General features: G+C 41.0%; 1 protein-coding gene and 1 long non-coding RNA gene across 2 annotated transcripts in view; both read left to right on the top strand.

Moving 5' to 3' along the window:
• Positions 1–6016: 6016 nt before the first annotated feature.
• The window catches only part of EYA1 (EYA transcriptional coactivator and phosphatase 1), a 158015-nt gene continuing 137888 nt past the window's right edge, over positions 6017–26143 (top strand). Inside the window, exons 1-2 of the mRNA XM_053990742.1 lie at positions 6017–6084; positions 18218–18325. Coding sequence (XP_053846717.1) covers positions 18293–18325 — 33 coding nt within the window. The 5' untranslated portion in view covers positions 6017–6084; positions 18218–18292. The remainder of the gene's footprint in view (positions 6085–18217; positions 18326–26143) is intronic.
• LOC128814682 (uncharacterized) overlaps positions 21762–26143 on the top strand; it is a 36874-nt gene continuing 32492 nt past the window's right edge. Inside the window, exon 1 of the long non-coding RNA XR_008439459.1 lies at positions 21762–21879. This is a non-coding gene — a long non-coding RNA (uncharacterized LOC128814682). The remainder of the gene's footprint in view (positions 21880–26143) is intronic.

Raw genomic sequence — 26143 nt, 5'->3', positions numbered from 1 at the left:
AGGCCATTAACTTTTGATCCTGCCTGTTACATTCCAGGTTTCCCAGTGATGTTTCCTGCACACTGAGTCCCCCCACCCCCGTTCCCCCTTCTCTCCCACTTCGCATTTAAACACGACACAGTAGATCTGAATTTCTGTCGAAAATGTAATTTTGAACATATGCACTCATTCGTCTCCGCGCTTGGTCGCACACCGAAGTCCCCCTCGGAGGAGGGACCTAACGTTTTAGATGCCCCATAAGAGCGTTGAAGTTTTGGCTTGCTTACATCTTTCAGCGACCGAGCCAGAACGAGACCGATTAAAGCACTGACTAATGCCTGCGAAGACAATATCCATAACTTCAAAGTCCTTACGCGACTATTGGCAATGGCTGCGCTCAAGCGCTGCGAACAGCCAAAGGGATCAGCGGGACATTCTCTGCTCCCGTTTAGAACGTTATTAAGCGGGGGCAGTGACCCAGACTTCAGCCGAATAGGTTTTGCGGTTTTTTCTCCCCCATATGATCTCCTAGTTTCCTCTTTTGGCCGTAAGAAAGCACTGGAGTGACCGAACAGAGTTGGAGGAGCATCCCTTGGGTGCCACAGGAGGTCACCTCAGCGAAACAGGGGTCGGTCCATGGTGGGTGGAAGGGGATGATTTCACGCATGGTTGCACCCTAGTCCCGGCCCACCATCCGGCTTCCCCCAAACCTCTCTGCGGGGGACCGAGGTGGCAGACCCGCCGGGTGGGTTCCTGCCATGTCCTTCGGAGAATCATTCAAGGGCTCCACGTCCCTCGTGAGACCTCAAGCCTGGAAAGTCCCACCAAACAGCCAGGGAGGGGAGTGTTCAAAACACTGGGCTCAGCATCCCCTGCCCGGCTCCGCGCTTCCCTGGGCCCTGGAGGCGGAGCGGGGCGGGCGGCGAGCGCAGCTCGGCTGGGGCAGCTGCGCCCGGGAGGCACCACTTCCCCCTGCTCCCTGGTTTGTTCCTAGCACGTTTGCACTGTCGAATTTCATCGTGAGAAACTATTTACTTAAAATTCCCCGTTTCGTTAAATTTTTTAACCAAAAAATTCTCTTTCTAGAGAATTTAAATTATTTCCCAGTATTTCCTGGGATCAGAAGGGACTTGAGCAAACTCGGAGATGGTAATCTTAAATTCAAACATTTCTCCCCAGATATCTAAGGATGATACTTTTTCCTATTAACCTGTCAGAAATGCGTTGCAATGCCTTCATATAATTTTACTCATTAAAAGAATACAATTTTTAAAATTTTGTCATCATTACAATAAATATTTGCCTTATATAAATAGTTAATGTTTTCTTCAAAGACATCTGAACCTGTTACAAACACTATTTTCCTCAAATACACTAAGAAATTTTCTTTATTGAACCTAGTGAGGACACAGGTAATGACAGATAAACGAGACTTAACATTGTCAGCAAAAAAGATTAAATTACATAGACCAGCCTCTTGGACTGCTGGGAGTTAAATCGAGTCATAACGTTCTAAAGAAAAACAAAGAATGTGAAATACATAACAGTTTCCCAAGACTCCATTGATTAAATTTCTGTACCTGATAAACTGCACTTCAAAATTTGCAGTAGTGACTGCACTTAACTACTTTTACGAACGGTCTTATGTTAAATAATGCACAAGTCCATGTTGGCAGAATACGACATTAAACAAGTGGCTTGTCACTCTGAATAGTTCAGCCTCCCGTTAGTACCTATGTCAGGTACACAGGCTTCTGATTTCAGGCCTTACTGCTGAAAAACCTCATCTGGAGTTGTGGAGAGAGCAAGGTTAAGGGTGTTCTTTCACTGCACATGGAGTATTCAGTTTTAAGATCTTAATGAGCTAAGGCATACTTAAAATTACCAGACAGTTTAAAATACAGGATTTCATTGAAAATTTACTCTATAATCTGGTTTTAGCCAGTTATTTAATGGAGTAAAATTCTGTAAATTCATGTATTGATAAATAGTTCGGTGGGTAGTTTCACTAAAACGTGTCTACACTGTTAGACCTTAGCATCCGAGATTAATTTTCAGATACTGAAAAAAACCAGTGCTCAAAAGTCATTGGAAGTCAGAGGGACTTCTCCCACTGACCTGGAGACGTGGGAAGTTTCTATCTGCAGCGACACAATTAGCAGATTATGAAACTGGAAGACGATCTTATCTGCTCCTCCACACAATGCTAAACGGCTGCTTTTCCCACCTACCTCCATCTTCATTAATTCTAGAAAACCACCTATCAAAAAGATAGCGACAAAATAATGTATTATTGGGGGGGTGGGGTGGGGGATGAGCAGCATAGCAGAGGGAAAAATATTTTAAATGATATTTAAATCATCCAATCACATGGAAGATAACAAAGATTGGAGGTATTGAAAAATAAGCATCACATATGAAAATGGTTTCTTTTGAGGAGTTTAAATAAAGTATAATAAAGAGTTAGAGGATGAGACAGATTAACATTTGAATGGACTATTTGTTATTTGTCTTCTCGTGGGACCTTTTAAAGGAGTAGGTGATCTGTTGTCACATGTGGCTCACCAGCACGGCATTATGGGTGCCAGTTTGTACTGGATTCCAATAGCATCTGTCTTAGAAATGTTTCCAGGTTCTATTAGAAGCCATTATGCATCATTTGAATATTGTCTTTTTTCGTAGTAATAAAAATCTTGCTTTTAATTACATCTACATGTAGCTAAGGACAGCATCTGACCCTGGAACTGAAAAGCTGAGTTTTCTGTATCCTTCTTTGCATGGATAAGTCAGGTTTATACTTATGGCAGTTCTTTTGTTTGTAACAAAACACCCATCGGTGACTGAAGGAATCAATGTCTGAAAAGACTTTGAGACAGACAAAAGAACATTTACCAATTAAGGAAGTCCCATTTTATACTTCCTTTCTAATATGAAACTTAAGTGAAACATATTGTAGAAACTGAATGTAAGCTTGAGATGCTTCTAGAAAGTTAAACCCGAGTGCTGGGGTTTTTTTAACTCATCAGGGCAAGGTAGCAGCAAACAACAGTAGACCTGATTCAGAAAGAAAATGTCATACAGATAGGACACAAAAAAAGTCCCTGGAAATGAACTCGAATCCTCCATTCTCTTAAACCACACTGTATTCTTGCATGATGAATTTTGTGTTTGGATCCCTTGCTTAGTTGAAAGAAGTGTAAAGACAGCTCCCTACTGGCAAAGTATCTGAGGAGGTTACAGAATGCTGTTTATTCCAGCTAGTGTCTGGAATAAATTATGTTCAAGAAATTGGCTCCTGATACTCCTGTTTCAGATGAGAATTTGTACAGAGTGCTAAGTCCTAACACTTCTGGCCAAACCATGGGATTCATTAGGATTTGCCATTCATCATACCTGCCAGAAGCTCTCAGATTTGGAAAGGTGCTTGTTTTGAGGAGTGAAAGACTAACAGAAAAGAAACTGTTTACCTTGGCATTACTGTCAGTTCTCAAAGGCACCGGTCTTTCAAATTTCAGGGCTATGAGTTGTCAGACCTAATATGCTTTCTTACTATTCCTACTGAAATTCATTAGCTACATAAGGAAGACCCACACCAGTTTTAGCTGACATTATAGGTCGAATAAACCACTTAACATTTCAGAGGTTTCTATTGCAGATAAGGGGATAAATGGCAGCAGGTGACCTGACAGCTCTTGGGGTGGGAGGGAGTTTTCACAACTGGTTTTTAATCCAGTAGCAACAGCAGATGCTTGACAACTCATTAGACTGGACTCTAGGAAGCAGGATGGCAATCTCACTGCTATTGTAAACATTTTGATTTATAAACCATGCTTACCAATTTCCTATTGTGAAGGGTAATTATGCTGATTTTTTACTTAGTGCCTAACTATTATATAGGCTTCACTTGATTCTTCCCACAACATTAAGAGTTCAAAACCCTGCACAAAAGGAAAGCTAACAGAAATACTGCTAAGCCAAATCCAAGACAGTCCACACCACTTACCACCACAATGTCTAGGGCTTCCCGTAGAAAGGAGGTCCACACTTTTATAAGCAAGTTGAGGACTAGCATGGTCCTCCTTGGAGCTGTATTGCCAGCATTCTCACATGCCTGTGCAACAATTCTGCTCATGCTGCAATGGACACTGGCATTTTATTCTGAGGTATCCAACAAAAAACTAGGAGCACCTCTGTGGAATTAAATGTGCTCTGGCAGAGACCTTCTTAAATATTTTAATAGAATTTTTTAATAGAGATTTTTATAGAATCATATGTGCTCTTCTCCATTACATGTTCCACTGCAAGAGAGTAAGTGGATCTGTGACTTTACCTTTCTTGAGTCTTTCTCATGATCTGTGAACCAAAATTTTTACAGCCTATAGATCACATTCTCACCTCAGGTATGCTACAGCAATTTAATCTTTCCTGCAGTGTAAAAGTCCATTATCCCATTGTTGTGGGTCAAGGTGCGTTTTGGCTACTGGATTTAGTGGGAATTAAACTCGGTTTTGTGCTTTAAAATTATATTGAACAAGAAATACAATGTTCAAGTAATACAGGTACAATGAAAATTAAAAAAAAAAAGATATAAACATCTCATATTTGTCAAGTCAAAATACAGCCTAATGGATTCATTTAACTTCAGAAGAGTGTGGACTCCATCTCTGTGAGTATTTTGTATATGGCCACATGTGTGACTTTTTAATTAGCTCTCACCCTTTAATTTACAGGACTGGAAAAGAAACATGTGGAGGAAAAAACCCTTAAAATTGTTAAAAAGTTAAAATGGATGTGATTTGCATCCTTCAGGACAAACATTAGATATTCTAGTGATTTAAATGGCATTACTAGTATAGCTACAAAAATGCTTGTGGGGACATAATTTCACTTTCTTTAAAGGTAGAGATACGTTTTTTACTTTCTGAAACTGGCATAAAAGCACACCAAGAAAGCTGGGAAAAGAAAATAGTGGAAGAGTATGTACTCAACACAAAGAAGTGGAATGGAAGAACTTGAAGCAATGCCAACTTTTTTTTTCCCCTTTCTGGTTAAAGGCAGAAGAGAGGGAGGAGGAGAAGGCCTGGACTGCAGTGTTCATATTTACAACTATAGGTAAAAAAACCCCAGCTGCTCTGCTTGCTTCAGTGTCTGGACCAGGTTGCCAGACTGCACAGGGCTTTCATCTGTGTTATACTAGGATGCCCATGCTATACACCTTATGCAGGGTCTAAGTTCATGCCTCTGTGATGAGGAAGTGAAGAGGATGTTCTACCACTGTTCTGCAGTAACTTTATAACTGAAGCATAAGACATATGGAATCTGACCCGTGCTTTCTCTCTTCATGGCTAATGAGGAGGGGTGGATGCGTACAAGCTCGGATTTTAGGGATGATCCGAAGTCCGTAGGGTCAGGTGCCGCATGCCTAGCACAGCTTCTCCCAGCGCAGCATTCCCATGCAGACCTTGACGCCTTGACTCATTCTGTGCCTTCAAGCGATGGCTTTACCCACAATGGTGAGGAGCGGTGTCAGACAAGCCCCTGGGGCCGGGGGATGCTGCCGGTACCTTTCCGACTGCCCACCCTGCGGGCCCGGCGCTGACAAGACAGCGACGGAGCTGCCAGCTGGGCTCGGGGTGTGTAACCGGCAGCCGTCCCTTACCTCCCGGCAGCGCTGCAGGAAGCCGGCATTCCTCAGGGCCCATCCTTCCCTCGCTAATAACATCTTAATTCTTAGAAATAAAAAAAAAAAAGAAAAAAAGAAAAAAAAAAAAAAAAAAGAAGAAAAATAATAATTTTAAAAGCGTGTGTTGGTGGGGCGGGAATGGGGGGCAGCCAGCGGCGCTCTCGTGTGTGACGGCGGGCCGAGAGCGGCGGCAGCGGGCGGCGCGGCCGGGCAGGCGCGGTGCTGCCGCCGGGCGAGGCGGCGGCGGCGGCAGCGGGAGGAGGCGGAGGAGGCGGTCGAGCCGCTCCAGGGAAGTTTTCTCGCCGCCGCCTCCTCGAAACCCCTCCCCGCCAAGCGCGGCTCCGCGCTCCTCGAAACTTACCGCCGGGCGCCGCTCCTGGGGAGCCGCCGGGCCCGCGCCGCCGCCCCGGAGGCCCCGCGGAGTAAGTGCGCGCCGGGCCGGGCCGGGCCGAGCTGAGCCGAGCCGAGCCGAGCCGTGCCCGGGCGGCGGGGCCGCGGCCGCCGCCCCCGCAGCCGGGGGGTGCCGGACACGTGGGGCCGGGCGGGAGGCGCCGGCTGAGCCCCCGCTGAGCGCCGGGGGTTGCGCGGGCGCGCAGCGGCGCGGGGCTGGCGGCGGGAGGGAGGGGCGAGGCCGCGGGAGCCCCGGCGTGGGAGGGGAAGGGGCGGCGGAGCGCGGCTCGCCCGGCGCCGCGGGAGCCCCGGTGCCGGCCGGGGCCGCCGGGCGCTGCGGCTTGTCGGCAGCGCTGAACGCGTGTTTTTTGTGTCGGAGGGTAACAGTGTGTGAGACGCTTCGCCGTGGTGTGAGCGTGTCCGCCTTCGCTCCGCTCCCCGGGGCTGCCGGCTGTGGGCACGGCAAGTGTCAGGGGAGCGAGGAGCGCGCAGCTGCTCCTCCGACGGACGGGGAAAAGAGACCGATGCCGCGGCACCGACGGCCACCCCGCCGACCGCGGCCGCACCGCTGGCCCGGGCACGGCCCCCGCCGGGGGCCCGCTGCCTGCCTGCCTCCAGCGGGTCGGGCACGGAGGGATGATCTCCGGTGCTCCGCGCATCCCAGCACCTGGGGAGGGGAGTGCTGAGCAAGGGCAGCGGAGAGGGGGTGCACCCACAGGTGTATCCTGCCTCAGTTCGCTTTCTGGGGTTCTTACTTTTCCCGCCGTACCTAAGACCTTCAAAGACATGGATGGATATGGATACTTATGAAATGATTTTGGTCTCTGTTGTTCATCCTAGGAGATAAAGCTTTTTTTTTTTTTTTTTTTTTAGGAAATACTCTGTTCTTTAAGACTATACTCAAATTGGCAGTTTTTCTATAACAAAATCAAAGCTCAGAGCTTTCTTCAGTTATGAAAATGTAACAGTAGGCTTCCCCCTTTGCTCCCCCCCTCCTTTCTTTTTCCCTTTTAGATTCGTAGGAGCATAGTGTTGTTTAAATTGCAAGGAGTAGTTCCCATTGACTTTTAGTAGTATACCACTGTTATTGTTATATATGTTCCAGCAAAATGCAGTATGAATAGCAGCACCAAACAGTTGCTATGTTTGAAGACTCACACTTTCCATAATACTTTAAAATAAAAATATGGTTATAAGAAGAGAAAATGGTCGTTCAGTGCTGTCAGAAGTTCTTTAAAAAGAGTGGTGTGTGGAAAGTCCCTATGAATCTGCCAAAAGTTGTGTAAGCATGAACCGTAATGAGGGTAGTTGTAGGATCATGGAGTAGGCATGGAGCAGGTAGTCCAGCTGCAAAGTAAGAAAGTAAGAGACAGAAGGGGAATATGTATGGAAATGTCCCTAATTGAGGACTGCAGCTCGTGGAGGTAGTTGGCACATCTTCTGAAGGCTAGTCTAGATACCTTCCTCCCAAACCTTTGTTCTAGCTTGTACACACCTTGTTCTACTGTAGATGTAAGTGTGATATAAACCACAAGTATGCGTGTTCTTCAACAACCTTTTAAAATGTATGAATTACTCTTTCTGAATGGTTCACCAGTTCTCAAAATTTTAGAAATTATAATAGCATCAATAAAAATATTTATAACCATCTAAGTAGAAACTGAGTCACTGGTTCCTTATGTGACCATAAGCAATGGTTACCAGTAGCACCAATAACTGGTGTTATTCATTCCAAGCTTGATGTTTCATTACCAATTTTCTTCATTAGCTTAATCTTCCCATGTGAACTGAATTACAAACAGGGTAGGAAGAGAAAGGAGGAAGCAAGTCACTCTTTTTTTGTTGTTGATGTTTTTGTGGCTCTGTCCTCCTTGTGCTGCAAATCTTGTTGCCATGGGCAAGGTGAGGGATGGACTCTGGCAGGAGAATTGTAAAATCTTCAAAGGTCATTTGATCAGTTTCTCCTAGTCAGCTAGAAACTGGGGCCCTCTGGCATCCTGTGCATTTTTAGAATTTTACATTATTTTCTTTGTTTCTCTCATTCAATTGCTTAATTATAGAATGCAAAAATGTTATTGCTCAAAATAACCTTTCCTTCTAGATTTAGAGAGAGGGAGAGTGATGCAAAATTAAGAGTTTAAATTGAGTTAGGAGGCTTGGGATTTTTTTCCTTTCTATCATTATTACTCTCTTTGATTGTTTAATCTGATATACCAAACATCATAAGATAATGATTTCTCAAATGTCTGGAGACTTTTAGTGCTTTTTTTTTTTTTCCTTTTTTTTTTTTAACTTTTTTTTCTTTTTCCTTTGTGACACAGAGTATCTTCTCGCTCTGTCTGATACTGCTAATCCTACTGCATGGAGCTGGGAAGTAAAATATGAATTTACCGTTGAGTTCTGTGATATGGGCAAACTACCATGAAAAGGCTCTAATGGTTGGACCAAGAAAAGTTTGTCTGGATTTGATGGTGTGACAGTGAGCTGTGGCTGCCTGGCAGTGACACCCAGAGGGGCAGTTCTTGGGGGAGCCTGGGGGCAGCTGCTGTCCCTAATCAAACCCTGGGCAGGGGCTGGGGGCGTGGGCAGTGCAGTCAATGCCCCAGTCTGCCCACGGCCCCCACTGTGCCGGGCTGCCTGGAAAAATCACGGAGGTCAACTCCCACCCTGTGAGGTGGGTCTGCATTTTTGCAGCTCCCCCTATAATGAAGTGAGCTAGGAGAAAGCTCTTTTTATTTATAAGAACGGAAATTGTGTGTAAAGTCCTTAAAATCAAGGAGGCCACAGCTGGGTACTTCATATGCTTTTAAAAGCTTTTCCAACTCAAAGTTGTTTCTCTGTCCTTCCCATGCTGTTTCCATAGCGTGTCACACCTACTGCTACTTTAGGCAATTGGCCTAATTCCTGAAAAATTTGAATTTTAATTACTCAGCTCAATAGCTTGATCTCTTTATCATCTAAATATTGAAGGGGATTACATGGTGTTGTGTGAATAAATTTTTCTTTTTTTATGTTTTAGGTTGTATTGTTCTCAAAAGAAAGTGAAATATTCAAAATGATAGTGTAGTTAATTATTCACTTTTTCCTTTATTATGATATATTATTTATAAGAACTTAGCTATGGCATTATTTGATAAGTTAAACTATTTTTATAATAGCTGCAAAAATTATGTTCTATAGATAACAACCATTGTCTGTTCTGTTCTTCCCACTTAATATATTGCTATAGTCAGTAATGTTTAATAATAATTAAAGTTTCACCTGGACCTGTGATGGTGAAAAAGATTGCAAGACTATTAGGATAAGCAAACACTTAAGAAGTGTGCCTGTTGCTAGAGGACAGACTGATTTATTTAATTACTTCATTTCTACTGTGTTTTGCTTTTGAGTGTTTTGGTTTTTTTCATGAATGTATATAAAGTTCATTCTCATTGGTAGATAGAGTTTTGAGACATGGAGAACTGAAACTAAATATTGTTGTTTGACTAGGTGCATTTTTTGCTGACAAAAACCACAAAATGCATCTTTGTGTAGTTGTGTAAGCAAAACCTATTTATCAAGGTTCCAAATCCTTACGTTTTCAGTTTTTCTTATGTTGAAAATGAGGAGTTACTGAATCCATTTTCTTGAAAGCATAGTCTGGAAGGAATCAGAGGAGAAGGATGTCATCTGTCAAGCACAAGTTATGACAAAGTAGAACAGAACAGCATTAAAAAACAAAAGTGTTTTAGCATTGTTTTGCAAGGAATTGGGAGTCCTGTAAATACTCCTACAATAATTTTCTTCTTCTCCCCTGTAATATTCCAATGCTAATTGTCCAAATTTGTCAACAATTTATTGGTGGGGTTTAATTTCATAAGGAGTGACTGCTGGCTAGAAAAGAGAGAGAGGTCCCAACCAGTGCCTCCTTGCTTGACGCACTGACAGCAGGGATGATCCCACAGGGAGCTGGGCAGTGCCTTCCCTGGGATTACTCCTGAGAGGCAAGAGCTTGAGGATGTAGAACAGAAATGCGAAGGAAGGTTAGCATCATTGTTAGGTAAGAACAGTATCACTTCTGCCTTAAAACTAGTTTTCAGTTAGTGAATTGTGGGTATTTCTGGTTACCATGGGCCGGGCTTCCAAAGGGTATTTAGGTGGCTAAAGGTGTAGCTGGACCTTTACTGTAATTCACAAGGGTGCTTGCAGTATAAACCAACAGACAAACAAGGAGCTGTGAATGGCTGTAGATGCTTAGGCTGATGTGGTGCCTTTAAATATCCCATTGAATTTCACACTGACAGATTTGACAGTTCAGTGGTACAGCCTTCTGGTTTTCTCAGTATTATTACCATTCATGTTCTTTCATTTGGACTTAACAGAGATTGAAAAAGATCCCATTTTCAGAAATGCGTCCAAATGAAGAAAATAGACTACTTGCACCTACTAGTGAAGCTCATCCCAATTTCGAGTAGGTACCTCTACTGCATGAAGAGAAGCAGAATTATTTGTAGATATTGATCTGTTGTAAATACAGAAAATAAGGCGCTCCTTGCAGTGTGTGATTGTTGTGACTTACCAGTGAAAATTTTGGTTGACCTCAAGAGACAGGGAAATTTTCTTATTGTAAAGAGGAGAGCAGCATCCTTAGCCTTACTGCTGAAGGTGTGAGAAAGGTCACTGCTATGTGCATTTGGTGGATGAGCTATTGTGAGATCTGCAAGTGGCACTCCCATAGAGGCACCAGAGGCATGGCTCTGAGCCACACAAGGGCACCTACACAGCTCCCAGGGGCAGGGGGAGTCCAGAGGCAGCTGGGTGATTCTCAGAGAGTGTAGGACCTCAGCGGGCCCTGACACAACACTTGGGTTCCCCTCACTAGGAGATGCCAAGACTTTGGCCTCTGTGTTTCCTGGTTGAACATTATCTTTCTACAGCCAGGGTGACTCCCTTGCAACCATGCTTTCTGTAACCCATCTGTCTGGATTTTTCTGCTCTTGGGGATGCTGTGGCACCCACTATTGAAAATACTGCTGGTATACTTGAATGCTTTTACCAGCTTGGGGGAAGCCTAGGTTTTAATGAAGGTTGTTACAACTTCAGACTCAAATTTTATCTGATTTATTTGAAAAAAATAATTAAAACTTTAAAAAATTATAAAATGAAGACATTTCACCTAGAGGAAAATTACTTTAATTGCTCTGTGTAAACCTTAAAACCTCTACATGTGACCTGTATTAATTATAACTAGCAGACTTTTACCTGTTTGCACTGAATTATGCAGAAGCAGGACAAGTTGCTTGTTGTTAAACCACAAACTTTTATAGACTGCATATATTTTACAAACTACTTTAAAAGCACATGTAAAATAATAAGCAATGCCCTACCTTTAATCTAAATTTATAATAGGTGTAGAAAGGCTTCTTAAAGCACATATATAATTACTACATTGTACAGAACTACACGGGTTGAAAGAAAGCTTTGTTTGTAAAGTATCTTACACTTCTTTCCTGAGCTAGGTAAATATTCCAGTTGCAAGTTATGATTCGTAGCTCAACAATTTTCTTGTACATAGTTCATATACTTTATTAACCATGACACTTAACCTAATAGTGATAATCTGTTCATCCCCCCCCACCTTTTGTAGTCTGTTTGACGCATAGAAAGCAGAAAACAGATTTATTGCTCAAAGACATGATGACAAAGGAATTGGCTGTTGCATTCTGGTTTTGTTCTTTTTTAATGATACATAAATAAAACCAGGGAAATTCTAACTTTTTGATGATAAAGATCCTATGGAATGCTAAGAGAAAAGCTGTTTAATCCTTATTCGAGGCAAAGTTCACCTTGTAAAATGTAATTTTATTAATTTTTAAAAGCAGGTTTTTTATGTTTTCACCTTAAGAATATTCTTTATTTCCTGTCCTAAACTGTTAGAGTGTTTTTCTTCTGAACAGTTTCAACCTACATTTCAGATACAAATAAAGTTGATCCCATTGTGTAGTTTAAATGTAGTATTAATTTTGTAAGTAATTTAGAAAAGAAATTCTGGCAAGCAAGTAACCAGTATAATTTTTACAGCTTGGCTTTTGTGTCCATTTAGTATTCAATGAAAAATATCATCTTTTGCTATGTTTGGAGAGCTCTGGTTTTAGAATAACATTATTGCTTTAAATTTTTGTATGTGTATGTCTCCCACTTTAGACTTTTGTGGAGCTTCCTGACTGAGGCTCCCTGTTGGGTGTTTGTGTGAGGGAGATTGAACTTAGAAATCTACCCATTGCAGGCACCTGAAACACATACCAGGTCCTAATTCCTGTTCAAAACCATTCCTGACCATTTGATGCGGGAAGCAACTCAGACTTCATCAAGACAGTTTTTGAAACAGTTATATTTCAGGTTTGGATCTTGTAAAAGCAATGGCAAATTATTTACTTCATTTTTTTCCAGTTTTCCAGTCTTATTACCCTTCTAAATTTTGAACAGTACATCGTCAGGCATCTGTCTCCACCTCAGGAGAGTTTTCTTTGTATTTGACCATCTCTTCCAATGCTGGGAGACCAGAGAGCTCTTCTGAGCTTGCTGAAATTAGCAACCAGGAGATTCCCATAAAAACATGCCAATATCTTTTGCCCCTGATTGTTTCTTCAGGTCGGACTTTTCTGTTATCCTCACTCCACTCTCCAAAGGTCTCAATAAGTATGCTAATCAGGCAGAATAATTTTTGTAGATTTCTTCCACTTGAGGTGAATAGCAAGGAGAGTGGTGAAGAACTGCTCAAGGACCTTATGAGACAAGTCAGTAGACAATAAAATGACAACTGAAATTCTGCAGATATAAATGTGAACTGCTAAACCTCAGTTAAAATGGTTGTAGCTGTACATGGAAACTGATGGCACTGGGCTGACTCTTTCAGAAGTGGGGTCTTGGCGTCTAAGATAATACCAAGTAAATTCGTTCAGTTCTCAGTAATTCCCCCAAAAATGAATGTTCAGAACTGCTAGGAACCAAAAAAAAAAAAAAAAAAAAAAAAAAAAAAAAAATTACATAGGCTTCAGGAGGAGAATGGACAAGTACTTCAGAGAGTTGTACTGAGGATTGCTACACAGATGAACTCCATCTGTCTCAGGAAACCCTCTGAGCTGAAATAGCAGGAAACTGGGAAAATGCCATGAAAATGGCATATGCTTGTTCTGTTCTTGCTCTTCTGTCCAGTTATGGTTGTTGCTGGAGACAGCATCAGGAGGATTGTTGGTTTCAACCAGTATCTTGGCCCTTGTGTTCTCAACACCTTTTTCATGTTCAATTTAATGGTATATGGGAGAAATGGGGCACAAACTCTATTGTTGAGTAGTTCCTTCAAGACATACTTAGGCTTACAGTGTGATAGCAATTTTATAAATGTAATCAGCATTCAGAAAGTAGCACAGATGTATTTCTGAGACTGTCACTGATATCATTTGCCTGTGATATATTTTTTTGTGCTCATAGTGCTTCATTTCTACCTTCTTTCTTGCTTCCTTTTGCTTTTGAGTCTCCTTGGTTATTCTGGTCCAACACCCCGTGAGATTCCTGTGTAGGCAGATGAGACCTCATGTTTCCGTACTGGAAATTTAACTTCTCAGTGAAGTTAAAAATGTTAGGGAAATACCATAGTTTTAATCTTTAAAATAAAGTTAAAAGTGATTACCTAGCTAGCAAAACAAAATTCATGATACTAAATTTATATTATTTACTTCTAAAGAATGAGATTAATTTGGTGTTAGACCTAGACCTGACAGTGAGTGTAAGAGCCATGGGTTTTAAACATGCCTGTTCGGGACATCAGAGTGCTTGTTCTATTTTATATGAAGGACCTTACCAATAACACTGAAAACTTTCAGCCCCCTCTCCCACAGGTTTATTTCAGCCACAAGTCCTGACACTCCATGTATTTCTGCTTGATGATAGTGGAAAAAAAGGTCTGTTGAGATGAACATGGATGTTTATTGGGATACAGAAATAGTGACCTACCCCCTGTGGTGTTGTTCAGTGTGTCACCTACGTGCTGCATGGCCACAGAGTGGTCTGGGGGTTTGCCCACCCCCATAGTCTGTGTCTGCTCAGTGTCAGCGCTGCAGTTGGTGTGGGATGCCTTCCAGCAGATGTGCATGGTAAGTTCCACACATCTGGGCACCTATCTGTTTTGTTGGAGTCCCTGAGGCTTACTGGAAGGCAAGATACTGTATTGCATCTGCAGGCGTTCCAGGCTGAATCAGAGGTGGTCTTCAGTCACAGCTCTGTTAATTGTTTATAAAGCTGCTGAAAGGTCCTTACCAAATTTCAGTTTTTAAAAATACCTTTCCCTCTTCCATTTTATTTCCTTCCTCTTTTTTTTTGTTTTCCTTTCTTTTCGGTTTTCAGCTGTTACACTTGGCAAGTTTCTTTCCCAGCATTTGGAAATAATTGTTTTCTAAATGCTACCCAGGTTATCTGCCAAATTTAACACCCTAAAAGGAAGTGGGGGTGGGGGACAAGAGACCTACCTGGGAATGGAGTGAATGTAGTGAGTCTTTAGAAAGTGCTAAAAAGGAAATTTACCAAATATAGCACCTAAAATCAAAACTATTGAGTTCCCTCACATTAACTGTAAAATACAACATGCTATCATCTACAGGGTAAAAAAAGGCTGTTTCACCCAGCTTCATAAACTCTTTTTTAATTTTCTCTACCAAAAGGTAAAGCACGTATGGCTTTTTGGGTTCTTTTTCCTCTAACAAATGTGTATAGTTTGGGGGGATACAATTTTTTCTAAGTGTTACTGGAAAAATCCCATTAGTTCCTGAGAAAACATAAGAAAATAAGAGCAAAGCAGAAAGCACTGATGGCACTAAAAATGACCTTATCTTGGAGACTTTGCAATGACATAATCAGCTGGGAGGTTGTAAGACAGGATTGATTTTGCTGGTGGCACAGGAACAGGATGAAAAGTTTAATTCCTTCTCCTTGGTGATGGAAGGGCTAAGGTAGCCCAAGGTATTGTTGTGTTGGTGCTGTTTCTGATCACTGTGAGTTTTGTCAGGGGCCCAGTGCAGCTGAAGGTGTGTTACAGCAGCCCTGGGACAGCTCCAAGGTGTGGATTAGTGGCAGTGGAGGTCTTGCATGGGAAATGCACAGCTTTTATGAAGAAAAGCTTGGCAAGCATAAAGAATCAGGTTCCTTGTCCTTAAATGTAGGTGTCTAGGTGCGAGGGTCAGCCGTGGCCAGTTACCTTTTGGTCACCCTTGCGTTTGGTACTCTCTCTCTGCACGTGGTCAGCCTCTGCTGGTACCTCCCAGCCCTAAGAGAGTATTTCTCAGTGACTGTGTTTAATATCTGCTTCCTGGCTGATCTGCCACTGGCTTTTGCCATGTTTTCAGGTGGGTGCTCAGATGGGGACAGGGGACATGGGCACTTCCATGACAAGGAGCTCGTTAAAGCTCCTGCCACCTCCACAGCGTGGCTGGGAGGGGCTGGCAGCCACGCTGTGCCTGGCGGCAAAGGCGCGTGTTGAGATCCGCGTGCGTGGGGAAAATTGCACGGTGTTGGCTAACGTTTCAGAAAGGAGGAATAAAAATCCCCCATAAACCACTTTCTGTGCTTCTCTGTGGGCTTTTTTATTCCCTTTTAAATGGTAATAGCTGCTTGGAAAAGAGGACTGCTGGTCATTATGCCTGGTACAACAGTACTCTTTTAGCTGGTGGGACTCTTAATACTGTTATGTATTTAATGGTAATAATATTTTACAAAACAAACGACTTCCAAAGAAGTAGAGAAAAATAAAACAGGATATGTGCTTTCATGACTTCCCTTCAATTTAGATTTTGTCTTTTTCAATAAATTGAATTTTTGTCCTACTCATATTTGACAGCACATTTTGCATATAACAGCTTCTCTGTAATAGATACTGTGTAATTTGGATATATTTTTTGATACATTAACAAGTCAAGGGAATTCAATTAGTTTTTGTAAAGATTTACTAAAAGATAAAAATAACCTAAGATGACAATTAGAATCAGGATAACTAAGTTGCTCTATTTTAAAAGTTGAATTTTTCAAAATTAAAATGACTTAATTATTATTACTTAATTATGGATCAGCTGTTCTGTATTAACATCTAAGCCCTCATGTTACTGTGACTTGATTCTGCTGCCAGAAGTCTCTGGTGTCTTCTGAGCAAGACAAGTCTTTGCCCCTAGCAGTGTGGGTGGGTGCCCACATATATAGGAGCTTTTTGTAAACCTCTTTTGCAGTGACATGAAGTGCAGCATGTGTCAGAGCAGAAATTACAAGAGTAGGCTCTTTTAAAACTGGTGTGTCATAGGAATCTTTCCCAGAGAGAGAAAATATTTGCAACAGCAGCTCCTGCAAGTTAGGTCGCCTAATTACGTCTGTACTGTAATACACACTAAAACATATATGCTTTTTCCTTCTGGGCTTCAAGAGAAAATCACCAGTCTTTGTGAAGTTTTCTTTCCATTAGTAAAGAGTGCACTGCTGATCTGAAAATCCATCAGGTCATCCATACCAGCATTACATCAATTGACTTTTGAATATTTTTCCATTAGAAAAGGCTCCATTTTATTCCCTCGCTCAAGTGGCAGACTTTCAGTTTGTGCGGTTTTTCCATTTATTGAATTTTGCAATAAAAGAGGTTTTGAAACAGATGTCAGTCATTGCTTAGGAGTGGGGTATTGTTAGAGGGCTGTTTTCTTCTCTGGTTTTGGTTTGGTTTTTTTTTGTTTTTTTTTTTTTTTTTTTAAGTTATTAGAAAAATCTTTTCCTTTCCCTCCCTAACTTTAATTGTCACTTTTCAAAGCCATAAATAGTTTCTAACCTATAATCTGGTGTCAGAACAAATATAAGCACCAAACCCTGATTTCACAGAAATATTGCAGATTGGCCATTGTTCTCAGCAGGAGCAGGACTGGATTTGATCTCTCAATTGTAAACCAGAAAGAAGGGAGGGGATGCATTGCAGAAGCATGGTTCATATTAGCATCTTCCTTAGGGTGTGGAGTGGACCTGTTAACACTTTCTTAATGCTTAGATTTTATAGAAGTAGCCAAATGTATGCAAAGAATAGTGTCCAAAAAACTGGGTTGGGAGGGATTTTTTTACTTTCTTGCTAGAGTCTTATCCAGGTAGAAAGATAAAGAATAAGATTTTGGGTCCTGATCCTAAATTATATGTATTTCATATACAGAGTGGTTTTAGGACAAATTGAATTTCTTCAGACCATATTGTCAACTGTCACAGAAGAGCAAAGTGCTAGTCACGTTTCTGTGTATATAAAGTGTATATATATCTATATATATACCCACTTAAAAAACCCCAGATTTTCATTTTTATTTTTTATTGACAGCATCTTCCCCATGTATTTAAAAAAAAGCACCAGTTTTTCTAATGAGGATTTTAGCTGTGTTTGTTTAAATTACACCAATGAATAATTCTGAGTTTTAAGAGGTTTACAGCATTTTATTCTAAAGGAGGAAGGAAACCATATTTTGGGTTGATATCTGTTTGGTAGGGTAAGCCTTTGTTGTTTCATCTCAGTACTTCACTGTTACTTTAAACATCAAAGAACACCCTTTCTGAAGGTGAGAGAACACAAAGCATCCCATATTTATAATTTATGAGGCCTAAGATTGTGACCTAATGTAAACTTGAAGAGACTAAGTACAAAAATATCCTTAGCTTGAGGGCAACGTTTGAAAACTTTGTGGATTTTCTTTTTTATCCTGGCTCTGTCTACAATCATATTGCTTTGTTATTATTTCCTCTTAGCATTAAAGTACTATTGACATTGATAGATATCAGGGGAAGGCTGTGCTTCCTAAAGGGGAGAGAGAAAAAAAAAAAAAGAAAAAAAAGAAGAGATGTGTTGTTGGCACAGAAATAGTGGCGGTAGAAGCGTTTCTGGCTGCCTTTTATTCTTCTGCAGACAGTGAGCACAACGGGGCTCTCGCTGCCTGCTTTTGGCTTGCATGGATTCTCAATAAACAGCTCAGCTGTGTGTTTATTTTCATGACTGATTCAATTCTTCAAAGACAACTGCTCCCAACTTGTGAATACTTGTTAGTTGCTGGAAAGTTGCAGAAGTGAAGATCAGCTCCTAGTTTCATGCCAACAAATTAATCCGACGATGTGGTGCTGTCTTTTCCACAGGTGTGTGTGTGCTAGGACTGTCTGAACCTCCCTGTAACTAATAGCCCGTATATAATTTGGAAGGAGAAATCTTCAATGGAAGACCCCGAGGGAATAAATGGGAAGTCTGTAAGTAAACAACTTGTCAGTCTTGAGGAAAAAAGTTGTGGCTTTTAAAGTGGCAATTATTTTTGTGGCAACCAAGTGAATTAAAGTCTTAGAGAGCTACATGCCCTTTTAATGATTGGAAGGAGCAGGGAATGATGAAATTAATTGAGAGATGGAGGATTATGCTAAAGCTACAGAAAATTAACTATGGCTTTAAAAATATTTGTCTTCAGTGATTCATATTACAAAATGATGGTTGTTACTTTCTCTAATATTTGGCCTGTTGTGTTTATGTTGTTAACATTTTTATCTGTTAGAGAGTTTTCTTCCCATTATTTGAAGGTATTTATCTTTGCCTGTGTGAATGTATGCAAATACCGCTTCTGGGAGAAGTGAGTGCAACTCCTAGCTGCAAAGTCTTAAGAACAGTAGCAAAAAAATGTTGTAGCATTGTTGTCTGTTGTAAATGCCTGTTTTAGAGTCACAATAATAAGAAATTTTGAAACTGTCAGGCACAATTAAGAATGTTTCATCCATGGTCAGATGATTAGTTGTGTGTTTTGGATTTGTCAGTTTAATTAGTGACATCATTCTTGGTACTTGGTGAAATTCAAAATGCTACATATATGTTTTTATTCTGAATTGTTACACAGAAAGTGTACATATTGAGATTACCTTATTTTTACCAGTTGTAAAATAAATCCAAAAGCTATTTAGTAAATTCAATTAGATTTATTTCCTGCATTTTTTCCCTCATGTGTTTATTTTCTACATTTGACAGTAGTCTATTCTCTCTCACTCTTCTCTTTGTATTTTATGTTTCTATACCCAGTTTCCCTGATGCTTCCATTTCATGTAGCAACAGAGTAGACAAAACCAAGCCCTTGATAATAAGCCTGTTGTGTTGCGTGTTTTTGTTACACTTCATGTATAGTGTAATTTTTGCTGAAGCAATATGGCTTTGATTATTTTCCAATGTTCATTTGTTCCAGTCTTGTCTCTATGTGTATGTTTGGGTGTTTATCCATCTCTGCTACCACCATGTGTGGACAGGACCAGTTAACTCTTAGGGAAAGAGTGGCCATGGTTACCAACAGGCGCTAAACAGGGATGGTTCTGTTTGCAGTTGCAGTGCCAGAGCTTTCAGCACCACCCAAGCTCCTCATTCTATTTGGAATCAGGCTTTCCTCCATGCATGAAAAGCCTTTCCCTGAAGCTGTCAGGATTTTCTGTGGCTTCTACTGCAATGCTGCACTCTCTGTGCCTGGCATAGCCTGGGCTTCATGTGCTGTGGAGGGTTTGGGCTGGGTAATTGTATTCTGGGGCTGTATGTAATGACAAATGTAACTGTCGCTTAACAGGAGTATTAAGGGAAATATTTGTTCATGGTTTGGCACCACCAGCACTCCTGTTGGGGTTATTCATTCCATTCCTTCTTTTCACCACTTAGTCCAGAGAGCCTGTAAAACACTTCATCTGCTCAGAGTTTCCCTTCACATTACCCAAGTGGGTGGTAGTTGTTGATGCTATCAGGATTATCAAAATCTAAGCCAGTAACTGCTGAATAGACCCACTGCTCTGAGCAGCACTCAGGCTGCTGTAAATGAGGACTGAGGTGCCCAAAGGTACATGACACAGGGCAGGGTGTGATTTTCTGACTGCAGTGTCATTGGAGAGGTTTAAAATTGGGGTATTAAACCCTGGAATCAGATCCTTCAATTAGGTCTCACTTGAAGTCATTCATAACTGGACAGTCTGCTGTGTTTGCATCAGCCACTTGACCAGCAGGGAGATTTCCTAAAAGCAGTAGTCAGAAAGCAAAATAGTCTCAGTGAAAATAAAGATGATGGCATGAACATTGTTTTTGTTTATTTTGCTCTGTGTGTGTGCATAGAAAGAAAGAGAGGGTGAGGGATAGATTAGTACTCTATAATTAGAAACCAGAAACCAAAACCTGTTTGGGATTTAAGATCCCAAACACATGTAGTGACTTTGAAAACCTGGTGCTAGTCCATAGGAAAAGAAGAAAACTTCCCTACACATACCAATTGAAAGGTAATTTAATTTTGCAGCTGGCCAGTGCAAACTATGAGGTGGAAGCAATTTCAGGTACATGTGGATAAGGGAGGAGCTTTATTCAACAACTGAGAAATGAAGCTGGATAATGTTTTAGGAAGACAGAGCTAGATGGACAACAGAGAAAATACCAAGAAAGGGAGAAGGTATAGGCAAATGAAAAAAGTTGTCAGACAACAGTATGAGAGAGTAGATGAGGAAGTACTTTGCCATTGTCTTTGGCCAAGATTTTTCTTTTGAGGAAGAGGATGGTGCTGCACATGCAAATACAGCCTGTCAGTGTTGATGTGTACAGAGGTTATCATAATAAGCCCAGTAAACTCACTTCTGCACTTCTGTTACACTCACACAGCTGAGAGAGAATTTTAGCCATTTCCTAATCAAGAAATGGTTCTAATTGTACTAATTGTCATGTGCTTGCTTTGCATTCTATAGGAAATTAATTTCAAACTTGAGCTTGCAAACTTGAACATTACCTCTGCCCCTGCCCTTCCTTTGCTATGTGCTTGAGAGAGAAGCACAACACAAACCTGAGGCTGGCTGGGCAGAGGATATCAGTGTGTTATCATGTCTGAAAATTTCACTGAAGTTCTGTTGCTTTCTTTCTAAGTCCAAAAAAGACTTTGAAGCTTGTTTACTAATGATATATGCACCTACCAAAGATGGTTCACTCATGTTTCATCAAGCTAAAACAAATGGTTGGGTTTTTTAAATGAGTATTTTCTTCACTATCCTGAAGGGGCTTTTCTGTCTGCCAGTCATTTGCAACAAGTCCCACTGTTCAAATATACTTGAGAAATAAAAAAAAACAACTTCTTGTTTTAATTATTTTTGAGATGAAAATTAATTTTGGGTGTTAGAGAAATTCTGATTGTAAGGAGCCTAGGGCTGTGTAATAGTACCTCTTATATCAAATTGATTTAAAAAAAATTATGCAAAATTATCATTGCTTGTATTTGTGATAGGCTAAGTCTACCAGTTCCAAACTTGGCATTGGCATGAATCTATTGCCTTAGAAACCCTCTAGAAGCCCTAAAAACATGACAAAAACTGATAAGATTTGGCATGATAACCCAGGTGATTAGAGGTACCCTGATGATGACTTCTGAAAAAAACTCGAAAAGGGCAGTGTAGAGGTCAGCAGGTATTTTATTTCATTTGATTTGCCTGTGATTTTTTTAAATGCATGGGGTTTATTTATTTGCAAAATTCAGCACAAGAAAATTTTCACAAGTAAATACTGGCATGTTTTAAGCAATTACTATATGCTCTGGGGATATTTTGGAGGGCTTTTCTTCTATAACTCTCTCTCTGGTAGCAATATTAAGTTATTATATAACAGAAAATAATTTTCATTCCTACCCTGTCCAGGCTCATAATTGAAAATTCTCATTGCAAAATTGCACACCAAGAAGTATTTTCAGCATCGAGTGTTGTTGATGATGGAGTTTGCCCATCTGGAAAACAGAGTGAAGACTCTGAGGCCCTCAGCAGTCAAGGTAGATCCAAATAGTGTGTACCCAGTGAGCCAAAAAAGGAGGTGCTCTTGGTCCACTCCAGCAGTTAATTTTTTCTGATTCCCCCCACGGCCCCCAAACCTCAGCTTTCAGGCAGCACTCTGAGCAGCCTGGCTGCCTATTTCCAACTTCTTTCTCCTCCCTGCTGCTCACTGGACACTTCTCCCATGCCACGTACCGGAGAGCGGCACTTTGCACCGAAAATTCACCTCCTACCTCTGTTAGTGGAAAGACACAGAGCAAGTAGCTGGTTTCAGCAAGAAAGGGGGAGGGAGAAAATAAAAACCCAAACCAAAAAACATCCAGCACCTGGCTGCAGCAAAATAATGAATTTTGCAGCAAACATGCGAGATTCTGTGGAATCTTGGAAAAATGCCAGACTCCACGACCACAGAAATGCTGAGTCCATGGGGCCCAGAGAGAGATGGCTGGGGCAGTTCACATCTCTCTGTCTTTGTTTCAAGCTCCTTGCAGTCTTACTGAGGCATCAGATTACACTCTCTTCACATTTTCAAGGTTATCTTCACTACCAGAAGAGCTAGAAAGTTCATTTTGTTTCAAGGCGAGCCAGGATCCGGCAGCACAACTCCCGAGCTGTTTCAGAGGCCACTGCCACGGTGGTGGCGTGGCTGTGCCTGAGGGCATGGCTGGTGACCTGCAGATTTGAACAGCATCATCAATGACATGTTTGTCCTGCTTACTCACATTACCTGTTTGTCACATTAGGGAACAAAGTCTATGAGGAGGAAGGGTGAAAATAGAAGTATTTTACCTTTGGTAGAAAACTTAGAGCATTGTCACTGTGGAAGTCATGCATGTGCTGCCTAGTTTTTCTCAAAGACTGGCAAAGTTCTCCTCTCTGTGTTCCCCTCCCATTCTGAAGAAATGCGTGACACGCTTCCTTTTTGGAAAGCTCTGCAAGGCAATAACCAACAAGCACCATGCAATTGCAATCTGTAACTGAGCCTATAAAATGTAATTGCCTGCACCCTTCCCACTCCCCTTCCCCTCTCTATCTGCAATTGGTAGAATATTGGAAACATAAGCCACAAAACCCACTTATTACACTCAGTAAGTGTCAAAAAGAATGAACAGCCGGAACTAGCTGATGTATTTAAGTTCCCCAAATTGAAGTGAGCTGCTGCTAGGCCGTCTATAGCAACTGCTCAATCAGTTACTATTGATAGAATTGTTTCTTTCAAAACATTTTAGTGAAAATACCCTGAAAATTGTAAGCTGTTTGTGGACAGTTTGAAAACATTATTCGCTATAGGCTCTTCATTCATCTGTGTTTGCAGTAACACCACGGAGAAATTCTTGTCACTAAAATGACTAAAATTTCTATTTTCCTCATTGGTGGCAGAAAATCAAAGGTGCCATAGGCAACAGTGCTTGCAGCACTGACAGAAGTACTGCTACCCACAGCTTGTAGTGTTGGACATACTCCTCAAGATCACAAAGACCTTGCAGGGGTTTTGTTGGGGTCCATCAACAGATACCACACTTATCTTGGTTACAAATCCTTGTTTCTTCAGAGGGGTGGAACTTTTGCTTTGTTACAGTGTGAGGCATTTTTAGATGACTTGCGAAAATGGGTATATGAGAAATACACAATCCATCTGACTTTTTCCAGCCACTGTGTGCCACTGTTCAGCATGGAGTCTCTTCTTGAAAGTCTTGATGAAGTTGTAGCTTAGCCCTTAACAGTAAAAAGCAAACTGCCAGTGAAGTTTATTTTCTTTTTTATTAGGTTTTCTGGACCATTGTTCCGCTTGAGGAGCCATGTTTGTTAGTTTTGGCTCTCTGACTTCTCTTCCTTAAGGATAAACTCTCCTTAGGCAGTTGTACAACTATGCACTGAAAGACTGCATAGCAGTTTATTCACAGCCCAAGCTCTAGCCGAATTCAACTGTGTGACTTCCTGGCTTAAGCAGGGGTGCATCCGTAATGTAAATACCTACTTGATTCTGTGGAAAACCAGGAGGTTTTTTGTTTGTTCTTGTAAAAGATTCCTGCGGGAAGCTTAACTTTAAAGTTGGCATCCAGCCTTCTCTGCTGTGACTCGGATACTGATCTGATTTTGTGCTTTCGTAGACATTTTTATATTTGAAAATTTTTAATTCAACATTAGCTTTGCTTACAAGCTACAGAGCAGAATAAAATCACATTACAAACATTGTAGTATTAGATTTTATCACCATTTATTTCTTCTCGTCTGCCCAGGGATTTCTACATGTTCGGTAGAACTAATTTGCAGTCAGACACTGAGGTCTTCTAGAAGGCCAGCAGGCTCCACAAACTAATTTATCCAAATAACCAATCCCTCATAGGCCAGCCATAGAAGGACACCAAAATGGCCTAAGCAGGCAAAGCCCCCTTTTGAAGTCTGGAATGTTTTGACTGACTTGAAACAGGCGGCAGGAATGAAGGGATAATTTTCAGTGACCCATGGGACTTTTTTGCCATTTTCAAATATTAGGTAAAACAAAGAGAAATTGCTTGTTCTAATTTAGAAAGACTTAACAATCCGGAAGGTAACCAGACTCAGAATTGAGTATTAAGGTATAGAGCTGAAGTTTACTTAATGCATTGAAGGTTTGCATCTGGGTATATGGTATTTACACACCCACACATACACAGGCTGCTTTACTTAGACATACACATACCTAAACTGTTTTTTGAATTTGACTTCTATAAAAACACTTTTAGTACAAAGTATATTTATGCAATATTAAGTGGACTACCTGAAATGCATTTTTAAAGTACATACGATTTTTGTCGAAATAATAATTTCTAATTAAAAGGACGTGTTTCCGTTGCTGCTTCAAAAGCTGGGATAGTCACTCAGATGCCAAGACTTCCATGCCATCCCCGTTTTCTTCCACCCCCTGTCCTGGTGCCATTTGAGGAAATGTGGAAATGAAGACAATTTTAAGTGGGTTTTCTAGTCTAAAGTACTCTTGCAGATACAAAGAAGTATTTTGATGCATCCATAAACCCAAAATTTTCTACGAATACTTCTAGGGAGAAAGAGAGAATGTGAATATGTAGAAATAAAATGAAAACTTTACAGATCAGGTATTTCATGTTCAGCTACTTGAATGTGCATTTTAAAGACAGTAAGGAGTAATCACATGGATTTCAGCAGATTTTTTAGAGGCATTCTCTTGTAAATTTGGTCTCAAGTTTACCATGCATATTTATGTGATAGGTCGAACCCTGTATTTAGCAACACTAATGGCAGAACAACTCCAGCACTCAGCTTCATCCCCATGACATTGACTTGTAGGTAAGCTGGAGCTTCCCAGCAGAAGGAATGTTGTCTGTAAGAAGGGTCACTAAGCTGGTAGTGAACCTGCTCTACCTGTGCTTAATAGAATTATGTTTCCTTAAAGCAGTGGGATATTGAAATATAAGTTCCTCCCAATTTCAGATTTCTCTGAAATATTCATTCTTACTGTTGTCCTATGGTAATAGAAAATACAATAGAATGACAAAGAAATCCTGTTTAAGTGCAGTTTTCAATCCTGTATATACTGACTTCATATTAGTGGATTTCAGAAACATGATGTTTAAATTAATGTTATTTTGGTGTGAGTTTATATATGTGTGCCTGTGTGTGTCTGTGTGCATGGAATGTATTAGATTAAATTAAGTTACGTTCCAGCTTTTACTTGAGGAATATAATTTTGTTAGTAGTTAATAATGTTAATGCCATGATTTTCTCATATTATGTTTACGTATATGGCTACAGTAAAATCAAATTATATTTGCTGGGGGTAAGATTAGTCAGTCAAGGAGCTGTTTACAACAGGAGAAATTTAAATTCAGACCTGGTAGGAAAGAGATTCTTCTCTATTTCTGTCTGCCTTGCTGTAGCTGTACTGTCTAGACTCTCCTGGAAGTTGTAGACTCAGTGGTCTCGTGGTCCATGCACAGCACAGCAGCAGAATCTGGCAGTGAATAGAAAGCTTCATAGGGATTTCTCATCAATCACATAGAATTTGTCATTTCGGCTTTTTTTGGCATTCAAAGCCTTATATTCTGCCACCACCATTCACATGGGGTGGACTTTCCATTGTACTGACAATGCACCTCTACAACTGTGTAGTGTAGCAGATGGGAGAAAATTTCTTCCCAGCTCCTATGGAGGTCAGCTCCTATCCCAAAGCACAGGATTTGATTATCCTGATTATAATTTACAGAGCTGTAAATGCTGTTGGTGGTCATGAGACAAGGAATGAAA

This window comes from Vidua macroura, chromosome 1, assembly GCF_024509145.1.
Source record: "Vidua macroura isolate BioBank_ID:100142 chromosome 1, ASM2450914v1, whole genome shotgun sequence".
NCBI classification, from domain to species: domain Eukaryota; kingdom Metazoa; phylum Chordata; class Aves; order Passeriformes; family Viduidae; genus Vidua; species Vidua macroura.
The sequence above is the reverse complement of the archived record's forward strand: the minus strand, read 5'-3'. Positions and strand labels throughout refer to the sequence as shown.